Source organism: Pelophylax lessonae (assembly GCF_965119305.1).
Source record: "Pelophylax lessonae genome assembly, chromosome: 9".
In the NCBI taxonomy this organism is placed as follows: Eukaryota; Metazoa; Chordata; class Amphibia; order Anura; family Ranidae; genus Pelophylax; species Pelophylax lessonae.
The window spans coordinates 231,124,632-231,145,437 of NC_138776.1; the positions used below are offsets into that span (position 1 = coordinate 231,124,632).

Here is a 20,806-nt window from a genome sequence, read left to right on the forward strand (position 1 = left end):
GAAAGGTAGAGATCTATGAGAGAAGTCCTCTCATGTTGTGTGTGGGGGAGGGGGATTCTGAGGACTTTAAATAATGTAAAACATTTTCATATGTTCTCTTTTCTTTCATCTTCAGATTCCATTTGTAGTCATTCCTCACTAAGCGGTGAAAATAAAACTATGAAGTGTTGATATTTCTCGGATAAATGTCGGATTTGGCGGTATAATAGGGCTGATTATTTCTCTGTAACGTTCTCCACAATTCAGGCGGGCAAATTTAAAATCTGAGCCAATCAGAGCTGTGGGCGTTCCTTTCATCCGCCAGTAATGGCTGAGGATTCTGTAGTAAAATCAAACCCTAAAACAATGTAACATTTCAATGCTTATAAAACTGCCTGGAAGCAGAGGGTGACCGTTGATGAATTTTCCCCGGAAGGGAGATTTTATGTCAGATCAGCCAATCAGAGAGGATTGTAACTTTCCATGCTATTCCTGCGGGAAATTTGAGCCAATCACAGTTCTGAACGTTTTTTCTTCCTTTACAGGAGAATCCTGACTTGGATGATATCGGAGTTCCTTGGGAAGATGTTTTGTTTGGTAATTGCTGATTTGTAGAATCCATTCAGCAGGAATAAAGGATGGGGAATGACGAGGAGTTCCTGGAGGGAGATGAGAAATTTAGAAAGGAGATTCTCCAATAATGAGTGGAAGGCTCTCTTTAGATGTAGGAAATGTTCTCACTGCAAGTCCCCGGTATTAGAAGGGTTAATAAGCAAGTTGTTTGCTTTTTAGAGGTATTTGTAGGAATGAAAAACTTTTCCTACTGAGTGATAGATGTGATTTGTTGTAAGACACAGAATGAGGTATGAGGCTCTTTGTATGTAGTTGTGGGTGGCTCTGAGAAGAGCCTTTGTGTTTGGTGAGGAAGAGGATTACTTGGTCTTGGCAGCCTTGTGGCTCTCGGTCTTCTTGGGCAGCAGCACGGCCTGGATGTTGGGCAGGACTCCTCCCTGGGCGATGGTGACGCCCCCGAGCAGCTTGTTGAGCTCCTCGTCGTTGCGGACGGCGAGCTGGAGGTGTCGGGGGATGATGCGGGTCTTCTTGTTGTCGCGGGCGGCGTTGCCGGCCAGCTCGAGGATTTCAGCGGTGAGATACTCGAGAACTGCGGCCAGATAGACGGGAGCTCCGGCCCCGACCCGCTCGGCATAGTTACCCTTCCTGAGCAGGCGGTGAACACGACCGACTGGGAACTGCAGACCAGCCCGGGATGATCGGGTCTTAGCCTTAGCCCGAACCTTTCCTCCTTGTTTACCGCGGCCAGACATGATTCTGTGATAATGGAGTTCTCAAAGAGATGTGAATAGCTGGAGCCGCTCCCTTTCCTGTTATACTCTGAATGATATGACGTCTCGCCCTGTGATTGGCCACGTTTGAAGCCAGCCAATAACCTCTAGGTTTGTATCTAGACCAATCGGTAAAAGAGGTAGGAAAGCATGACGTCACTCCCCATCACATGGCTGAGTCCTCCAATAGAAGAGTGAGGAGGGAGGAGGCTCATTTGCATAGGACCGCCTATATAAGCAGCACATGAGGGCGGCGCCAGTACACTTTCTCTTCTCAGAGCGGAGAAAACATTCTTATCCCTTATCATGCCTGAACCAGCCAAGTCCGCCCCGGCGCCCAAGAAGGGCTCCAAGAAAGCCGTGACCAAGAGCCAGAAGAAGGACGGCAAGAAGCGGAGGAAGAGCAGGAAGGAGAGTTATGCCATCTACGTCTACAAGGTGCTCAAGCAGGTCCACCCCGACACCGGCATCTCCTCCAAGGCCATGAGCATCATGAACTCCTTCGTCAATGACATCTTCGAGCGCATCGCCGGCGAAGCTTCCCGCCTGGCTCATTACAACAAGCGCTCCACCATCACCTCCCGGGAGATACAGACCGCTGTCCGCCTCCTCCTGCCCGGAGAGCTGGCCAAGCACGCCGTCTCCGAGGGCACCAAGGCCGTCACCAAGTACACCAGCGCCAAGTAATACCCCTCCCCCACCCATCACCCCAACAACACACAAAGGCTCTTCTAAGAGCCACCCACAGACATCACAGCAGAGCTCTACTCCGATCTTTGTGTTTTGTCATTTAGGAAGTTAATTAATTTTTAGAAAATAGAAAACTTTTCTCTTTAAATTATCTTTAGATAAGTACTGTAGATCGCCTAGACTGGGAGGGGAGTGGATCGAACCTTCCTTCTATTCCCATCCTGATTCTAGATTTATTGCGGAGATCTATCTCCACTCTATACTATATACTCGCCTCTATACATTCCCTATTCATCGCCTCGTAATGCACACACACCCGACTGTTCTACCAGGAATCACCACAAGGCGGCAGAGCTGAATAAACATGTATATGCCGAACTCACACATTCTTACAATAAAACATCCTCCGCCTTACATTGTTACTTTATCTCAAATCACACGTTGGGAAGATCGCGGAGCTTTTTTCCCACAACACAATGGGGGAGAGAAACAAGAAAAATGAAACATTTATCTATTCAATCAGCCCAGCCAAATCTTTGTCTATTTGTATCTATTTCCATCACCAACAGCAAATCGATGTCCATAGATAAAGCCATAAGCTACCTGATAGGTAAATGACACAAAATATGTACAAAGTATCAGCTACACAAAAATCTGATCACAATATCACCTCGGACAGCACACAGTCCTTTATAGAATAAGACAATTCTCCAATGAAGTCATTGGACAGCCTGCCATTACAAGGAGGGGGAGGGGACTTCCCCACATTCTGCGCAAAATTCTAATAAATTACAGCATATAAAACAGCCAAACGTGGCGTTTTGAATGTTTCCAAGCGCAGAGGAGGGGTTTGGGGTCTTTTAGACCCCCAGATCCCTCCACAAGAGTACCTGTAAAAAAAATAATAATAAAACATATATGTATATATATATTATTTTTTTTAATTTATTTTAATTTTAGAAAATATCGGTTGATATTTACCGATATGCGATGACCAAACTATCGGTATCGGCAATAAAAAAAAAAAAAAAAAAAAAACTATAACGGTCGATCACTAGTTTTAAGAACAAAATGTAACAACAGGTATAATTTTTAAAACATTTTGTGTAGTTTGGTGCCTAAAAAGTCCATAAGAGTTCACTGATCAATTTACTATTATATTTGGGATGTGGCACCTTTTTATGCTCGCATTCACAGCACCACCCTGTGAGGAGGCCTTTATTCCCTAGCTCCTTTATTACTAACACTTTAAGTTTTTAATCTGCTAATGATGATTCATCTATAAATGTGTAGATATTAGTAATTGTGTTAAACATGTGGAATGACGTAGGAACATTTTTCTATTTCTAACTTTTATAAAGGACTGTGTGCTGTCTGAGGTGATATTGTGATCAGATTTGTATGTAGCTGATACTTTGTACATATTTTGTGTCATTTACCTATCAGGCAGCTTATGGCTTTATCTATGGACATCGATCTGCTGTTGGTGATGGAAATAGATACAAATAGACAAAGATTTGGCTGGGCTGATTGAATAGATACAATGTATCGTTTCTCTTGCTTCTCTCCTCCATTGTGTTGTGGGATAAAAGCTCCGCGATCTTCCCAACGTGTGATTTGAGATAAAGTAACAATGTAAGGCGGGAGATTGTGGAGGATGTTTTATTGTAAGAATGTGTGAGTGCGGCATATAGATGTTTAGGAGATCTGATTGTAGATTTCCTCACCTAAGATTGTGACCCGGCTGAGGGAACAACGTGCTATATATTTATTTAGTTATTATATTTGTTTATATCGTATTTAATGTGAAGGAAGGATGTGATCTCCTTACAGGGACTGGCTGACATTTCCCTCCATCCTTTGATCTCCAGAAGATATTCAGCAGAATTAGAGACAGAGAACTGTGATTGGTGAAATTTTCACATTATATAATTCAAATTTCCCGCCGTAATTCTATGGAACGTTGCAATTATCTCAAATAGAATAATCCGACACTAAAATTTGACATCTCTTCCTTCGGGAACATCGATCAACCGTCCTCTGAATTGTCGGGCAGTTTATCTAACCAAGAATAATAAATACGTTAGAAATATAAATGTTCATTTCTTCCAGTCTTTTCTTTTACTTCACAATCCAGAATTCGCCCTGCTAGAGAAGGTTTCCTATAGAAATTAATGAAAAGTCTACTGAACAAGTATTTTTTTTGGGGGGGGAAACGATTAAAGATTTCAGAATGCATTTCTTTAAAATCCTTATAAGAAAGACATTATTGACTGAAGAAGGAAACGCCCACAGCTGTGATTGGCTCAGATTTCAAATTGCTCCTTTTTAAATTTGCCGCCCGAATTGTAAAGAACGTTACAGAGAAATAATCAGCCCTATTATACCGCCAAATCCGACACTGAAACCTGAGATCATCAGATGAGACATTTAACCGAGAAATCTCATCAATTCTTTATTATCAAGAAGATGAATAGAAATGGAATGTGAAGATGATTGAATAATGTAAAACATTTCCATATGTTCTCTTTTATTCCAAGTCCTCAGAATGCAGAATCCCCTCCCCCATTGCTACATACAGAACATGATAGTGAGATGACTTTTCTCATAGAACTCTACCTTTCTATATGATGGGATAGGAAGTATTACACGTTTCATAGAAACCTTCATTAGAGATTTTACCTGAAAATCAAATCTAAACTCTGACACCTTACTGATCACTAAGAAAAAAACGACTTTATAAAGCCAGAAATTATTTCCGATTCAATAAAACATTTCCCGATGATCCTTCCTGGGCAGTTTATAGTAAAATTGTCCTTTAGTGGATCTCACAAAGCATTTCATCTTCACAATATTTCTAATGTCTCCTATTTCAACAATGGCGCGCACAGCTTTCCGGGCAGGTTCGGGTTAATCTGTCCCATGTGACCTCTGGCTGGGAAAGCCCCGCCCTACTGAATGCTGAATCTCACAACTCAGTCATTGGCTGATTAGAGCTCTAAGAAATGGTCCTATTAAACCTAAGAAGGCGTGGTCAGCACTAACCAATAAACGCGGAGCGTGGTCTGTATAAATAGACGCCGCACAGCCCGTGTTCTCACACTTCTGTTCCGTCTGGAGATTAGAAGCTTTTCGCCGCCATGGCAAGAACCAAGCAGACCGCTCGTAAGTCCACCGGAGGGAAAGCTCCCCGCAAGCAGCTGGCCACCAAAGCCGCCCGCAAGAGCGCCCCGGCCACCGGCGGAGTTAAGAAGCCTCACCGCTACAGGCCCGGCACCGTGGCTCTCCGGGAGATCCGCCGCTACCAGAAATCCACCGAGCTGCTCATCCGCAAGCTGCCCTTCCAGCGCCTCGTCCGAGAGATCGCCCAGGACTTCAAGACCGACCTGCGCTTCCAGAGCTCCGCCGTCATGGCTCTGCAGGAAGCCTCCGAGGCTTATCTCGTAGGACTCTTCGAGGACACCAATCTCTGCGCCATCCACGCCAAGAGGGTCACCATCATGCCCAAAGACATCCAGCTGGCACGCCGCATCCGCGGAGAGAGGGCCTAAATACATTCTTATCTCCCTCCATACTATCTACACAGCACAAAGGCTCTTTTCAGAGCCACCACATCCTCTTCACAGAGAGCTCCATACTACCGCATCCCCGCTACTACATGCTGCCAATCCCCGCTACTACATTTCTACACTTTCCCGGCCATCAGCTTCACTGCATTTCTCTTTTCTCTGCGCTCCGATCCTCAGTGTGGAAGGAAATCTCATCGGTAACATTTCTAACCATTAACACTTCTCTATATCTTCCCTAATAGATACAATGGAGGAATATTTCATGGTGAGCGAAGCTCCTCTGTAACATTTCTAAACCGATCCCAGAGAAATCATTCACATTTCTCATCTATAAAGAAGATCCTTTCTTTTACCGATTTATTGTCCCCTAAATACAATGGAACTGATCTGTAACATTACTAACAATTACAGAGTAACAATTCACACTTCTATATAGATACAATGGAACAATATTTGGCAGTAAAACAAACGTTCCTATAAACAGGATCTTTACTTCTTCTCTCATCACTACCAGGAGATCAGAGAGAGGAAATCTGTTCTCCCCTCCCCCTCCTGAACACTCCCCGGGATCACCGATTTCTCAGCTCGGGTGTATAAATCCTACAACTCACTGCTAATAAATCTCACACTCACTCCTCATTCTTCTGCTTCCTCTCCCCGATCTATCACAGGAATCTCTCCTCTGATGTTCTCCAACTTTCTACAATCTTCCCTTTCACACACAGGGGGAGGGGACACAGCTGCACATTCCTAAACTTCTCACCAGCAGAGCTTACACTCTTTATTATGCTCTTCTCATTCATTATCTACACAACACAATTATTGGCACCCTGGAGAGAATTGGACATTTCTCATTCCAATCGATCGTTCTCAGCCGATCAGCACACAGCGATATGTACAGTGAGTGTGCACAGCACCATTCCCTATCTGTCTTTGCAAACTTCGCGGCGATGAGATTTCGGCGGGCAAATTCAAATTTCCCCGATCGGCCTGTGTCAGCCAATAAGAACGTTTATAGCATCACACGGTGAACTTTGTAAAAGTGGAGCCGAGAGATGGAATTTCTATCCGAACGGAACATCGGCGCTGCTAAACCGATTTCTATTTTTTAGGGGAAATGTATCCCCTCCCCCTCTCGGAGATCTCACACATAGTGTGCGGGAATTGTCGCCGATCCGCACAACAGATGTGTCTGGTGGGGTTCCTAAAGATCCTTTATATCAGGAGGGATCTCCGATCTCTTCCAGTGATTTCTCCTATAAAATGTAGATTATGAGATGATCTGCAAGGGATAAATGTACAATGTGTGATGGGGAACATCCGAGCTCCTCTATACTATGCAAAGTCTATCCTGCCCCTGTTAGGAGGAGATGGAGGTAGGTAGGTGTGGCTCTGATAGGAGATGGGTGTAGGTGTGTGTGGCTCTGATAGGATGAGATGGGTGTGTAGGTAGGTGTGGCTCTGATAGGAGGAGGTGGGTGTGTGTAGGTAGGTGTAGCTCTGTTGGGAGGAGGAGGTGGGTGTAGGTAGGTAGGTGTGGCTATTTTAGGAGGAGGTGGGTGTAGCTCTGCCAGGATTAGATGGGTGTAGGTAGGTGTAGCTCTGTTAGGATGAGATGCGTGTAGGTAGGTATGTGTAGCTCTGTTAGGAGGAGGTGGGTGGCTCTGAGAAGAGCCTTTGGGGGGTGTAGATGAAGGAGATCTTTGGCTGCTTGGATTTATTTCTTCTTCGGAGCGGCCTTCTTGGGCTTGGCTGCTGTCTTGGCTTTGGCCGCCTTCTTAGCCGGACTCTTGGCGGCTTTTTTCGGTTTGGCTGCAGCTTTGGGCTTCTTGGGGCTCTTTGTCACCTTCTTGGCAGCTGCAGCCTTTGCCGGTTTCTTGGGGCTCTTGGTCGCTTTGCTGGCCGCCTTCTTCTTAGGGGACTTAGCCGGCTTCTTGGGTGATTTGGCCGCCGTTTTCTTGGGGGACTTGGCCGGCTTCTTAGCAGCAGCCAATGGCTTCTTGGCGGTTTTCTTGGCCTTGTCGCCCTCTTGCTGCTTCTTGTTGATCTTGAAGGATCCGGAGGCTCCATGTCCTTTCACCTGGACGAGGTTCCCCTTGGTCACTAGCGCCCTGACGGCGCTCTTCAGACGGCTGTTGTTCTTCTCCACATCGTATCCTCCGGCGGCCAGGAGCTTCTTCAGGGCGGCCAGTGAGACCCCGCTGCGCTCCTTGGAAGCGGCCACGGCTGTGACGATGAGATCGGACACGCTGGGACCGGACGGCTTCTTGCTGCCTTTCTTGGCTCCTCCGGCTGCCGCCTTCTTAGTCGCCTTCTTCTTGGCGGCGGGCTCCGCTGGAGGAGCGGCGGCTGGGGCGCTCTCAGTCTCGGTCATTATTCTCAGCGAGTTTCTAAATTAGATAATAGAAATATAATGCTCGAATGGCGCTCTGTCTTATATACAGACGTTCTGCGCCGCTATTGGCTGATATAGAACTTGCCTTCTGCACTGCTATTGGTTACACTTTAGACACGCCCACTGACTGTCATTCCACTGTTGGAGAATCTTCTCTCTCTTCTTGTGTTTCCCTGCAGAGAGAAAAACGATTTTAATATGAAATGGAAGGATGGCCGATCTTTATCGGGGACCCGATCTGCTCACTGGACTGTCACTTATCGATCTCTCACTTACCGCTCTCATGATCTGCTCAGGAGGCTGAACACAGAGGCTGCAAACACCTCCAACCTCCTGAGTGTGTGTCCCATTCCTCCTCCTACCTGCTTTTACACACATTCCCATCAGAAAACAATCTTCTCACATCTCCAACTACAATCATCTTCACATAACATGAGTGAAGAGTGAAGATCAGGAAACATTTCCCTCCAATACACAAATCTGCTCGTCTATAGCTGAGTAGAAGGAGCCTGGAACAAAAACATCAGCCGGGGACATCAGATCCTTGTGTGATGTGATGGGAGAGATTGTTAGAGATACAAAGGTGTCAGATGATGGGAACATGTCATATTTAATATACTTTGTATCACATTCTGCTCATCATCACACATATATTGTCATCTGAATATTCTGAGTAATTTTATTGCCACATATTACTACACAGCTATATAGACTACTCAGGTAGAATGTTTCCTTGTATCTAGAATCAGAGGTAAAATCTACACATTCCTTCACACGGGGCAAAAAGAGGATGTCAGTAAGGCAGAGGTTGGTGTCAATCATCTTTTTATTATTATTATTATATTTTTTCCATTTTTTTTTTTAAATATATAAGATAAGGGAGGGTTATAATAAACCCCATGTAAAATGTATTTTTACCATCTTTGGTCCGATAACCAATCAGAGAGTGAGAAGAAATCCCTCCAAAGTGAGGGGATCCCTGATTCACACCAGAACTAGTGTCCACAGTGAAAGAATTCCACTCTACTGGGTGGGGACTACATTTGGTATTTTCTTTTACTTTCAAAGCTCAATGAAAATTGTAACAGGACAGATAGAGAATCTCCCCAATGGGGACACAAACAGCAATAAAAACCTGTCAGGGGGTTCTATCCCTCTCCACTATGTGTCTTTATCTTTAGTGATCTATTTTTTTTTTTATATTATTATTATTTCTTGAATTCTGTATTTGATTTTCTTAAAGATCTAAAGAAAACAACAAAGGAAATGAGAAGATGCATTCTCAAAGTATTGCATGTATACAAAGTGGATTGCTCAGATAGCAAACACATATACAATACAAAAAGTAGAGTTATGTAAGCCACTGGTCTGTATATATGATGGCTATTAGGCAAAACAAATTGAAGGGTAACAATGCAGAACCTATATTAATTTTTATTTTGAGTTCAAATAATAATTGGAACCCGCAGGCAATCACACATGTAGATCTATTATGCAGTATTGGTAGGTGCATAGTGCTGATTTCTCAACCTTTTCAACACAGAGGAACCATTGAAATAAATTTCTGGTGTCGGGGAACCCCTGCTAAAAATTAAAAATCTACAACTTATGTGACACATTAGTGTGACAGTCAGTGGGAAGAATTCTCCTTATTCTTGTCATCGTTGGGAAGAATTACCCCCTTACAGATAGCTAAAAGGAATAATGGTGTCATTGGGAACATATCGGAGAGGCAGAAATTGCCCATTGCTTAAGGAACCCCTAGAAACCTCAGAAGGAACCCTAATTGGTCAGTCTAGATTTGTATTTCTGGGGTCTTTGAGACACAGATCCCAGTCTTTGTCGAATTTTTCTGTGGTAAGTTTGGCTTTGGAGAAAAAATATTACATTTTAAGATGGTTGATTATTATTATGGTCACGTCTTGGAGGGACGGAGGCTGCAGACATTTTCATTATCTAGCTATTGCCATTTGTGCAGCAATGAGAATGACTGGGCATTCCCCCCATATGTGGAAACGAGTTCCTGGGAGATCACACTTTCTCTAGCACAAATTAAAGGTGTTGGGCTAATAATAACAAGTCTGGTAGGGGTATAGTACCACTGCTGAAAGAGTGTTTGTAGGGGTTCCCAATGTGTGGTACAATGGGAGAGCAGTTCAGGTAACAATAATGCCTTGTACCATTGGCACGGTGGTGGGGCAGAGGGTACATGCGTAGACCGTTACAATTTTCGGTTCTGGATAGATTCCCCTAATGGTTGTGAGAAGAGATCATAGATGTATGAGATGCCTTAGAGTAGTTTATCGTCCAATTTATAGGAAATTTAACAGAAGGTAAAGGATCTTTTCCTGTGTAACCCAATGTGTTTTAGTAAGCAAAGATCTGATCCTGAATTAAACATTGAATGTTCTGGAAGAAAGGCCGTATTTGGCTTGGAAGTTTGCAAAAGTCATTACGTTTGATGAAGGTAAGAGATTTCATATAGTGTGGATACCGGCTTCTATCGTGAGCTGTAGCTGTAGATCTGGAAGTATAAGTGCATTGATTTTGATTGGCAAGTAGGGCAGGATAGTATGAGGTAATCCCTTCAACATCTGAGGGATCGCTGTCCAAACTCTCTGGGAGGCTGTTATTGTATCTAACGGGAAATGTTTAGGTGTTGGGGCTACAAGTAAAGCATCAAGGTATGATTTTAGATATTTGTTCAGTTTAGATTTTAGATATTTGGTCAGTCATAACATCTTTCACGTTTTACAAAAGAAATGATCTAACTTTACTGTTTTCTTATTTTTGAAAACAAATGTATTAAAAAAAAAAAAAAAAACACATGTTTGTAAGATTTTTGCGCTAATACGGTGTGCCATAAAGTTTTGCAACAATCTTCATTTTATATTCTAGGGTCTCTGCTTAAAAAAAAAAAAAAGTTGCTTGGGGGTTCTAAGTAATTTTATAGCAAAAATACTGATTTTAACTTGTAAGCAAAAAATGTCAGAAATAGTAGTTAATACTATTTAGCTTTTTAAATCCCTAAATATTAAAATTAAATTATAAAATCTTTCAGAAACTGGGGAATAATTGGAAAACAATGGTCATGTGTAAATTCACCTATAAATGTGTAGATATTAGTAATTGTGTTAAACATGTCCAATGACGTAGGAACAATTTCCTACTTCTAACTTCTATAAAGGGCTGTGTGCTGTCCGAGGTGATATTGTGATCAGATTTGTATGTAGCTGATACTTTGTACATATTTTGTGTCTTTTACCTATCAGGCAGCTTATGGCTTTATCTATGGACATCGATCTGCTGTTGATGATGGAAATAGATACAAATAGACAAAGATTTGGCTGGGCTGATTGAATACATACAATGTTTCATTTTTCTTCCTTCTCCCCCCATTGTGTTGTGGAATAAAAGCTACTCGGTCTTCTCAACGTGTGATTTGAGATAAAGTAACAATGTAAGGCGGGAGATTGTGGAGGATGTTTTATTGTAAGAATGTGTGAGTGCGGCATATACATGTTTAGGAGATCTGATTGTAGATTTCCTTATCTAAGATTGTGATCCGGGTGAGGGGACAATGTGCTATATATTTATGTATATCGTATTCAATGTGAAGGAAGGATGTGATCTCCTTACGGGGACTGGCTGTCATTTCCATCCACCCTTTCATCTCCAGAAGATATTCAGCAGAATTAGAGATCATTGAATATTAAATACCAAACAAACATCCCCCATCTAAAAAGGAACACAGATCTCAGATCCCCCTTCACACTCCTTGGAAGGAAAATACATTTTATTAACGGAAGAAAACACCCAGAACTGTGATTGGTGCCATTTTCACATTCTATAATTCAAATTTCCCGCCGGAATTCTATGGAACGTTTCAATTATCTCAGATAGAATAAGCAGACACTAAAATCTGAATTATAATGCGGATCCGGATCACAGTCTTAGGTGTACAGATATACAATCAGATCTCCTAAACATGTATGTCCGGCTCCTTAGATAGAAGTGGGTGGCTCTGAGAAGATCCGTTGGGTTTGGGAATAGAAAATAATTGATTCGGATTATTTGGTGTATTTGTGGCAGGAATCTTCGAGGATTTTACCGGTTTTGAGGAAATATTTGGAACCTGAAAAGCGACACAAGTGATGTGATTTGGAGGAAGATGAGCAGATCTATGAATAGAACTTCTACAATGTCGGGTTTAGCGGGATAATGCGGCTGAATCTTCCTATTGGCCAGTAGAATAACGGCGGGAGATTTAAAAGAAGCAACTCTGATCCATCATAGGCGTGGTCTATTAATAGCCAAGAGAGTAAATAATGTCCTGAACTATGAATTATAATGTGATGTGACATTGGAGGTCTATGTAGGAGGGATGGATTTGGTTGTAGGAGTCTAGCGGTGAGTAGACGATCAGCATAGATAGATTGGAAGTAAAAGAGATGAGAGCATGAAGTTCTGTGATCACATTTCCCCTCATTACTACTCATCTGTTTCACAAGTCTGAGTGTGATAAGAAGACAAAGTGTTTGCCTGTAAAGTGCATTTTATTAATACAATTTATCACAATAAAATATTACTTAATAAAGAAAATAAATTAAACCCAGTTATGTCCGGCTCTTGAGTGGGAAACTAATAATAATGATATTTAGTAGAGAAGTACTGTAGATCGATCAGACTGGGAGGGGAATGGATCGAACCTTCCTTTTATTCCCATCCTGATTGTAGATTTATTGCGGAGATCATCTCCACTTTCTGCCTCTATACATTCCCTATTCATCGCCTTGTACTGCACACACCTAACTGTTCTACCACGAATCACCACAAGGTGGCAGAGCTGAATAAACACTTATGCCGCACTCACACATTCTTACAATAAAACAAGCAAGAAAAACGAAACATTGTATCTATTCCATCAGCCCAGCCAAATCTTTGTCTATTTGTATCTATTTCCATCATCAACAGCAGATTGATGTCCATAGATAAAGCCATAAGCTGCCTGATAGGTAAATGACACAAAATATGTACAAACAGAGCTGGGACAAGGCCATCCAGCACCCAGGGCGAAGACACCAAACTGCGCCCCCCCCCAAGATGTAGGAACATAATGTTTTAGCAATATAAAAAAGAGAATTGAGCACTAATTGGCACACTTAGCCCTAAGCAGATATTCCCTTTCCAAGCCAAATATTTCCACAAACAAATATCCTCCCTCCTCCCAGTACACATCTCTCCCTGCTGAAATCCCCCTCCCTGCACAAATCTTTCCCCCCATCCTCTCTAAGCTCAAAGCCTCTCTCTTCCCAAATGTTCCCTGCTAGCACAACTATCACTACTCAAAAAAGCTCTGTTAGCGCACATTCTCACCCCTCAAATTTCCCCTCCAAACACAAATTCTCCCCTCTCCAAATCCCCCCTCCCAGCACAAATCTTCTCCTCCCCCAAATGTCCCCTCCTAACACAAATACCCATCAATTTTCCTACTAGCACAAATCCTCTCCCCCAAATCCCCCCCCCCCTCCAAAAAAAATGTTTTCCCTTCTTGCACGAATCCCCCCTCCTAGCACAAATCCTCTTCCCCATCCCCCCAGCACAAACCCCCCAAATTCCTCCTCCTAGCCCATCCCACCAAATCCCCCATCCTAGCACAAATCCCCCCTCTTAGCACAAATCCTCTTCCCCCATCCCCCCAGCACAAACCCCCCAAATTCCTCCTCCTAGCACATCCCACCAAATTCCCCCTCCTAGCACAAATCCTACCCCCAAATTTCCCCTCTAGCACAAATACCCCCAATCATCCCTACTAGCATAAATCCCCCCCTTTCCCATTTCTAACAGCCCAAAAACTCCCCATCCTGGCACAAATACCCCATCACCTCTTCTAGCCAAACCCCCCAAATACCCTCTTAGCCCAAATCCCTCCCATCCCCCCAGCACAAATCCCCCCTCCTGGCACAAATCCTCTTCCCTCCATCCCCACAGCAAAAATACCCCCTCCTGGCACAAATCCTCTGCCCCCCCCCCCTTCCCACAGCACAAATATCCCTCCTGGCACAAATTCTCTTCCCTCCATCCACACAGCAAAAATCCCCCCTCCTGGCACAAATCCTCCCCCCCCCCCATCCCAGCAGCACAAATCCCCCCTCCTAGCACAAACCCTCTTCCCCCATCTACCCAGCACATATCCCCCCTCCTGGCACAAATCCTCTTCCCCCAACCCCACCGCATAAGTCCCCCCCTCCTGGCACAAATCCTCCCCCCCATCTCCCTAAATCACCCTCCTAGTACCCCCCAAATGTTCCCCTTCTAGAACAAGTCTTAATTTCCCCCTAGCACAAATCCCCCCATCATTCCTACTGGCACAACCCCCCCCCCCCAAATACCCCTTTTTAACAGCCCCAAGACTTCCTGTTCTGGCACAAATCCCCCCACCCCATCCCAATAATCTCTTCAAAGACAATCCCCAAGTCCCCCCTCCTGGCACAAATCCTCACCCCCCCCCAGCACCCTCCCCCCAATTTCCCTGCTAGAAGAAATCTTATCTTGTCATCTCTCAAATTCCCCATCCCAGCACATCCCCCCCCCCCCCCCCATATCGATCCCACCTAGAAGTAATCATCTTCTCCCCACCCCTCCTAGTACAAATACTTTTGGGGGGATTGTCCTGGGGGGGGGGGGGGGATAAGAGAATTTGTACTAGGAGGGGTGGGGAGGAGATGATTACTTCATGGTGGGATCGATATGGGAGAGGGGGGGGGGGGGGATTGTGCTGAGATGGTGGAATTTGAGAGGTGACAGGATAAGATTTGTGCCCCCGGTGCAGACAGTTCACCCTTTCCTCCAGACCTCAGATACAGCGCGGCACATCAATCTGTGATCCTCCTCTTCTGACTGGCTCCTTCTCATCTTCATATGTCAGAGCGGAGGAGGAGCCTAGGAGAAGACAATTCCTCAAGCTTTGCACGGAGAGATGCGGCTGCAGAAGGGGAGAAGATTGCGGCTCAGGAATGACACTGGATGTCAGACAGAGCTGGGACAAGGCCATCCAGCACCCAGGGCGAAGACACCAAACTGCGCCCCCCCCCAAGATGTAGGAACATAATGTTTTAGCAATATAAAAAAGAGAATTGAGCACTAATTGGCACACTTAGCCCTAAGCAGATATTCCCTTTCCAAGCCAAATATTTCCACAAACAAATATCCTCCCTCCTCCCAGTACACATCTCTCCCTGCTGAAATCCCCCTCCCTGCACAAATCTTTCCCCCCATCCTCTCTAAGCTCAAAGCCTCTCTCTTCCCAAATGTTCCCTGCTAGCACAACTATCACTACTCAAAAAAGCTCTGTTAGCGCACATTCTCACCCCTCAAATTTCCCCTCCAAACACAAATTCTCCCCTCTCCAAATCCCCCCTCCCAGCACAAATCTTCTCCTCCCCCAAATGTCCCCTCCTAACACAAATACCCATCAATTTTCCTACTAGCACAAATCCTCTCCCCCAAATCCCCCCCCCCCCCTCCAAAAAAAATGTTTTCCCTTCTTGCACGAATCCCCCCTCCTAGCACAAATCCTCTTCCCCATCCCCCCAGCACAAACCCCCCAAATTCCTCCTCCTAGCCCATCCCACCAAATCCCCCATCCTAGCACAAATCCCCCCTCTTAGCACAAATCCTCTTCCCCCATCCCCCCAGCACAAACCCCCCAAATTCCTCCTCCTAGCACATCCCACCAAATTCCCCCTCCTAGCACAAATCCTACCCCCAAATTTCCCCTCTAGCACAAATACCCCCAATCATCCCTACTAGCATAAATCCCCCCCTTTCCCATTTCTAACAGCCCAAAAACTCCCCATCCTGGCACAAATACCCCATCACCTCTTCTAGCCAAACCCCCCAAATACCCTCTTAGCCCAAATCCCTCCCATCCCCCCAGCACAAATCCCCCCTCCTGGCACAAATCCTCTTCCCTCCATCCCCACAGCAAAAATACCCCCTCCTGGCACAAATCCTCTGCCCCCCCCCCCCTTCCCACAGCACAAATATCCCTCCTGGCACAAATTCTCTTCCCTCCATCCACACAGCAAAAATCCCCCCTCCTGGCACAAATCCTCCCCCCCCCCCATCCCAGCAGCACAAATCCCCCCTCCTAGCACAAACCCTCTTCCCCCATCTACCCAGCACATATCCCCCCTCCTGGCACAAATCCTCTTCCCCCAACCCCACCGCATAAGTCCCCCCCTCCTGGCACAAATCCTCCCCCCCATCTCCCTAAATCACCCTCCTAGTACCCCCCAAATGTTCCCCTTCTAGAACAAGTCTTAATTTCCCCCTAGCACAAATCCCCCCATCATTCCTACTGGCACAACCCCCCCCCCCAAATACCCCTTTTTAACAGCCCCAAGACTTCCTGTTCTGGCACAAATCCCCCCACCCCATCCCAATAATCTCTTCAAAGACAATCCCCAAGTCCCCCCTCCTGGCACAAATCCTCACCCCCCCCCAGCACCCTCCCCCCAATTTCCCTGCTAGAAGAAATCTTATCTTGTCATCTCTCAAATTCCCCATCCCAGCACATCCCCCCCCCCCCCCCCATATCGATCCCACCTAGAAGTAATCATCTTCTCCCCACCCCTCCTAGTACAAATACTTTTGGGGGGATTGTCCTGGGGGGGGGGGGGGATAAGAGAATTTGTACTAGGAGGGGTGGGGAGGAGATGATTACTTCATGGTGGGATCGATATGGGAGAGGGGGGGGGGGGGGATTGTGCTGAGATGGTGGAATTTGAGAGGTGACAGGATAAGATTTGTGCCCCCGGTGCAGACAGTTCACCCTTTCCTCCAGACCTCAGATACAGCGCGGCACATCAATCTGTGATCCTCCTCTTCTGACTGGCTCCTTCTCATCTTCATATGTCAGAGCGGAGGAGGAGCCTAGGAGAAGACAATTCCTCAAGCTTTGCACGGAGAGATGCGGCTGCAGAAGGGGAGAAGATTGCGGCTCAGGAATGACACTGGATGTCAGATCGGGACTATACAGAGTTTGTTATCCCCTCTCCTCCCAGCAAAAAATGTGGAAAGGGGGCGGGTAACAAACTCTGTATAGTCCCGATCTGACATCCAGTGTCATTCCTGAGCCGCAATCTTCTTCCCCTTCTGAAGCCGCATCTCTCCGCTAGCCCAGCTGTCCGTGCAAAGGTTTAGGAAATGTCTTCTCCTAGGCTCCTCCTCCGCTCCTCCTCCGCTCTGACATATGAAGATGAGAAGGAAAAGCCGAAGTCCCGATCTGACGACCGCTACAGTGATAGGAGTCAGTGTGAAGCCTGGCGAGAAGAGAGAGAGAGAGTACATCCCGCTCTCTCCTCTCAACTAATAGCCACAGAAACACTCTTGGCAGCGCCCCCTCCACCTCCCATGCTAACGACGCCCAGGGCAGCCGACCCTGCCGCCCACCCCTTGTACCGGCCCTGTGTACAAAGTATCAGCTACATAAAAATCTGATCACAATATCACCTCGGACAGCACACAGTCCTTTATAGAAGTTGGAAGTAGAAAATGTTTCCTTTGTCATTGGACATGTGTAGCACCTTTACTAATATCTACACATTTTTTAACATTTTTTATATCTGTTTTTTTTTTTGGGAGATTAGTTAAAAACAATCTAAGAGCCATGGGGCCATCATTAAAAAAAAAAAAATCAAATATTTCTGAGCTTGATATATATATATATATATATATATATATATATATATATATATATATATATATATATATATATATATATATATATATATATATATATATATATAAGTTTTTTTTTTACAGAATTCTGAGTTTGAAAGTCGGAATTCTGAGCTATTAATACAATAGTCTCTATTAGGATGATTTGAGAACCAATGAAGAACGATGTAGTACCATCCACAGACCATCTTTCTGCAGACATACATATCTTCTGCTCTGTAAGATTTGTAAATCTATCCTAGTTACAGTATAGGGAAGCAGGGCAGTGCTGGGTTCTGTAGTTCCTTGTACAGGTGTCAAACAGGCGGCGCTCCAGCTGTTACAGAACTACAAGTCCCATGATGAGGATTTGCAAGGCTGACAGTTACAAGCATGACTCCCACAGGCAGAAGCATGATAGAACTTGTAGTTCCGCAACAGCTGCAGGGCCACCAGTTTGACACCCACAGCACTGTATTAAAAACTCCTAATTTTGCTGTCATCCTCCTGCTCTGCCATCTGTTCCATCATAAAGAGCCATGCTGAAAACATGTGTGTCTATGGTCATAACAGATCAATCATAACAGTTACTTGTCTGGACTAATACAGCTTTGTTACAGGCACTTAGCTCCATATATGGTCTGGACACTTTTGGTGTGATTTGAGGACTGCTGGCCTGGTGTGAATATGGCACGCTGATGTGATGTGGGCACCTCCAATCAGATATGGTCACTTCTGTTGTCATACAGGTACCTCTGCTGTGACATGGCCCATGTCACAGCAGAGGTACCTGTACGACAACAGAAGTGACCATATCTGATTGGAGGTGCCCACTAGAGATGGCCTTGCGGTTCGCCCGGCGGTCGGTTTGCGGCAAATTTTGCTTGTTCGCTACCCGCCAATTTTGCGAACACATGGCGTTGGTCGTAGCGGTCATATTAGTTTACATTGGGGACAATTTTGACCCATGACACAGCCGTCAGGTTGAACGGGACAGCCAATTGAAACATTTCAGCACATGTACATGCCTCCTATCCTATAAATAGACCAGAGCAGGCGGCCATTTTACATTCTGCTTTTTGTCAGTGTAGGGAGAGGTCTGCTGTATGCATCAGGGAGAAATTGCAAGGGAAAAATAGCTCTGTTAAGATCCACAAAAGTCATTTTCAGGGCTGGTATTTTGGTATAGGTCTACTACAGTCTCTTTTGAGTTTAGTGACAGGTATCCAGTCTGTGCTTTAGGGGCAGTTAGAGATTGGCAGCAGTCACACAAATCGCTCTGTTAATGTCCACAAAAGTCATTTAAAGGGCTGCAATTTTAAGCATTTTATAGTGGATTAGTAGTATTATTGTGCACTGTGCAGCATTGTGACAGGTGTGGTGACTGAGTGTTGCTGCATCAATACTACAAACAGTGACAAAAGCACTTTTAATGTATTATAACTGGTGTGATAGACCAATCCCCCCCCCCATACCACATATTGAAGTGGGGTGTTATCTGAGTATACTTTTACAAGTGTATTTGTGTCCTGCAACAATATTGCCTCTTTTGCTGCATTCAATCTGATATACACAGTGCCAAACTCCCTGGCCAATTTTTTGAACAACTGGTGTGATAGACCAGTGGCCCTCAATACCACAAGTGGGGTGTTATTTAACAGTATACTTTTCTAAGAGTGTATTTTAGTCCTGCAAATATTTGGCCTCTGTTGCTGTGTAAACTGTGCTACACACAGTGACAACAGTTACTGGCCAATTATTTGTAGAACTGGTGTGATAAAACTGTGGCCCCCCAATACCACAGATTCAAGTGAGGTGTTATATACCTTTTTCCAGATATACTGCAATTCTCTAGAGACTTTTGTCACAGGGTAATTAAAAAACATGACAGGCAGAGAAAGAGGCAGACACTTATGCAGGGGTGGTAGGGGTAGGGCAGGAGCAGTAGGCCGGAGCCAAAGTGTGAAGTTTCAGAAGGCACATTATATTACGTCAAAGGATGCACCAGACTTGGTTGAGTGGCTCACTCAGCCTTCCTCTTCTGCACCCAACTCATCCTCTCTATCTGCACCCTCTTCACTCTCTGCTGTGTGCACCTCCAAAGACACCACCACAAACACCACCACCACCACCACATAGCCTCCGCTTGAGTCTCTGGAATTATTTTCCGATCCATCACAAGACATTTGTGATGTGCCGCCATTGTTGGCATTGGATCAGTAAGAGAAGGTAGCTACAGCCGTCACTCAGCAGTCTGACAACAGTACCCAGATCAACCCAAGGAGGTTGGTCACCGCTGTTGCTGCCTACTCCGAGATCTTGATTGTTAGTGGTGGGGAAGGTGACGTGGATGATGATGTTCCTCTGGCCACAAGAGAGGAAGAGGCAGTGAGTTCAGAGGGAGAGACGGACCGGTATATAGGGAGGAGAGGCAGGCAGAACTTGCATTGCACAAGAGGTACAAAGCAGACTGCACATGTATCAGGAGGGAGCCATCAACCATGTACAGTCTCATCTGGCGCTCCCAGGACGCCGGCACATGGCTCCGCAGTGTGGGCTTTTTTTAATGTGTCCGTTGCTGATAACAGTGTTGCCATCTGCAGCCTTTGCAGTCAACGCATAAGTCGCGGTAAGCCCAACACTCACCTAAGGACGACCGCCTTAAGAAGGCACCTGAACTCCCATCACCGAGCCCAGTGGGAGCAATACCGTCAGAACCCACAAAGCCACACTCCAGGCTCTCACCATTCAGCCTCTTCTCCTTTGTCCTCCACTCCACCTTCCATGATGCCGTCGTCACTATGTTCTGGAAAAAGGCAGGCTTCTGTGGCCCAAATGTTGGAGCATAAAAAAATGATGGATAATCCTCTTGCCCAACGTTTGACTGCTGGCTTGTCAGGACTGATAGCCCGCCAACTACTGCCATATCAACTGGTGGACTCTGAGACCTTTCACAAATTTGTGGCCATTGGAACACCGCAATGGAAGGTCCCAGGCAGGAAATATTTCTTGCAGAAGGGCATTCCAGAGCTGTATGGCCATGTTCAGCGGCAAGTGAATATATCTCTGGCACAAAGTGTTGGTGCCAAGATACATCTGACCACAGA

At 45.2% G+C, this 20,806-nt stretch overlaps 3 protein-coding genes across 3 annotated transcripts; 1 reads left to right on the forward strand and 2 right to left on the reverse strand.

Annotated features, from left to right (window-relative positions):
• Window positions 1-911: 911 nt before the first annotated feature.
• Window positions 912-1,304, reverse strand: LOC309564773 (histone H2A type 1-like; the record flags this gene model as incomplete). The annotated part of the gene is made up of 1 exon (XM_082269455.1): window positions 912-1,304. The coding sequence occupies one exon, from the start codon at window positions 1,302-1,304 to the stop codon at window positions 912-914; it is 393 nt and encodes a 130-aa protein (XP_082125581.1).
• A 324-nt stretch (window positions 1,305-1,628) lies between these two features.
• On the forward strand, window positions 1,629-2,009 carry LOC309564797 (histone H2B 1.1; the record flags this gene model as incomplete). The annotated part of the gene is made up of 1 exon (XM_082269479.1): window positions 1,629-2,009. One exon carries the CDS (start codon window positions 1,629-1,631, stop codon window positions 2,007-2,009), a length of 381 nt encoding a protein of 126 aa, XP_082125605.1.
• Window positions 2,010-7,298: 5,289 nt separating this feature from the next.
• On the reverse strand, window positions 7,299-7,955 carry LOC309564730 (uncharacterized protein; the record flags this gene model as incomplete). Its single annotated transcript, XM_082269413.1, has 1 exon — window positions 7,299-7,955. One exon carries the CDS (start codon window positions 7,953-7,955, stop codon window positions 7,299-7,301), a length of 657 nt encoding a protein of 218 aa, XP_082125539.1.
• Window positions 7,956-20,806: the final 12,851 nt, after the last annotated feature.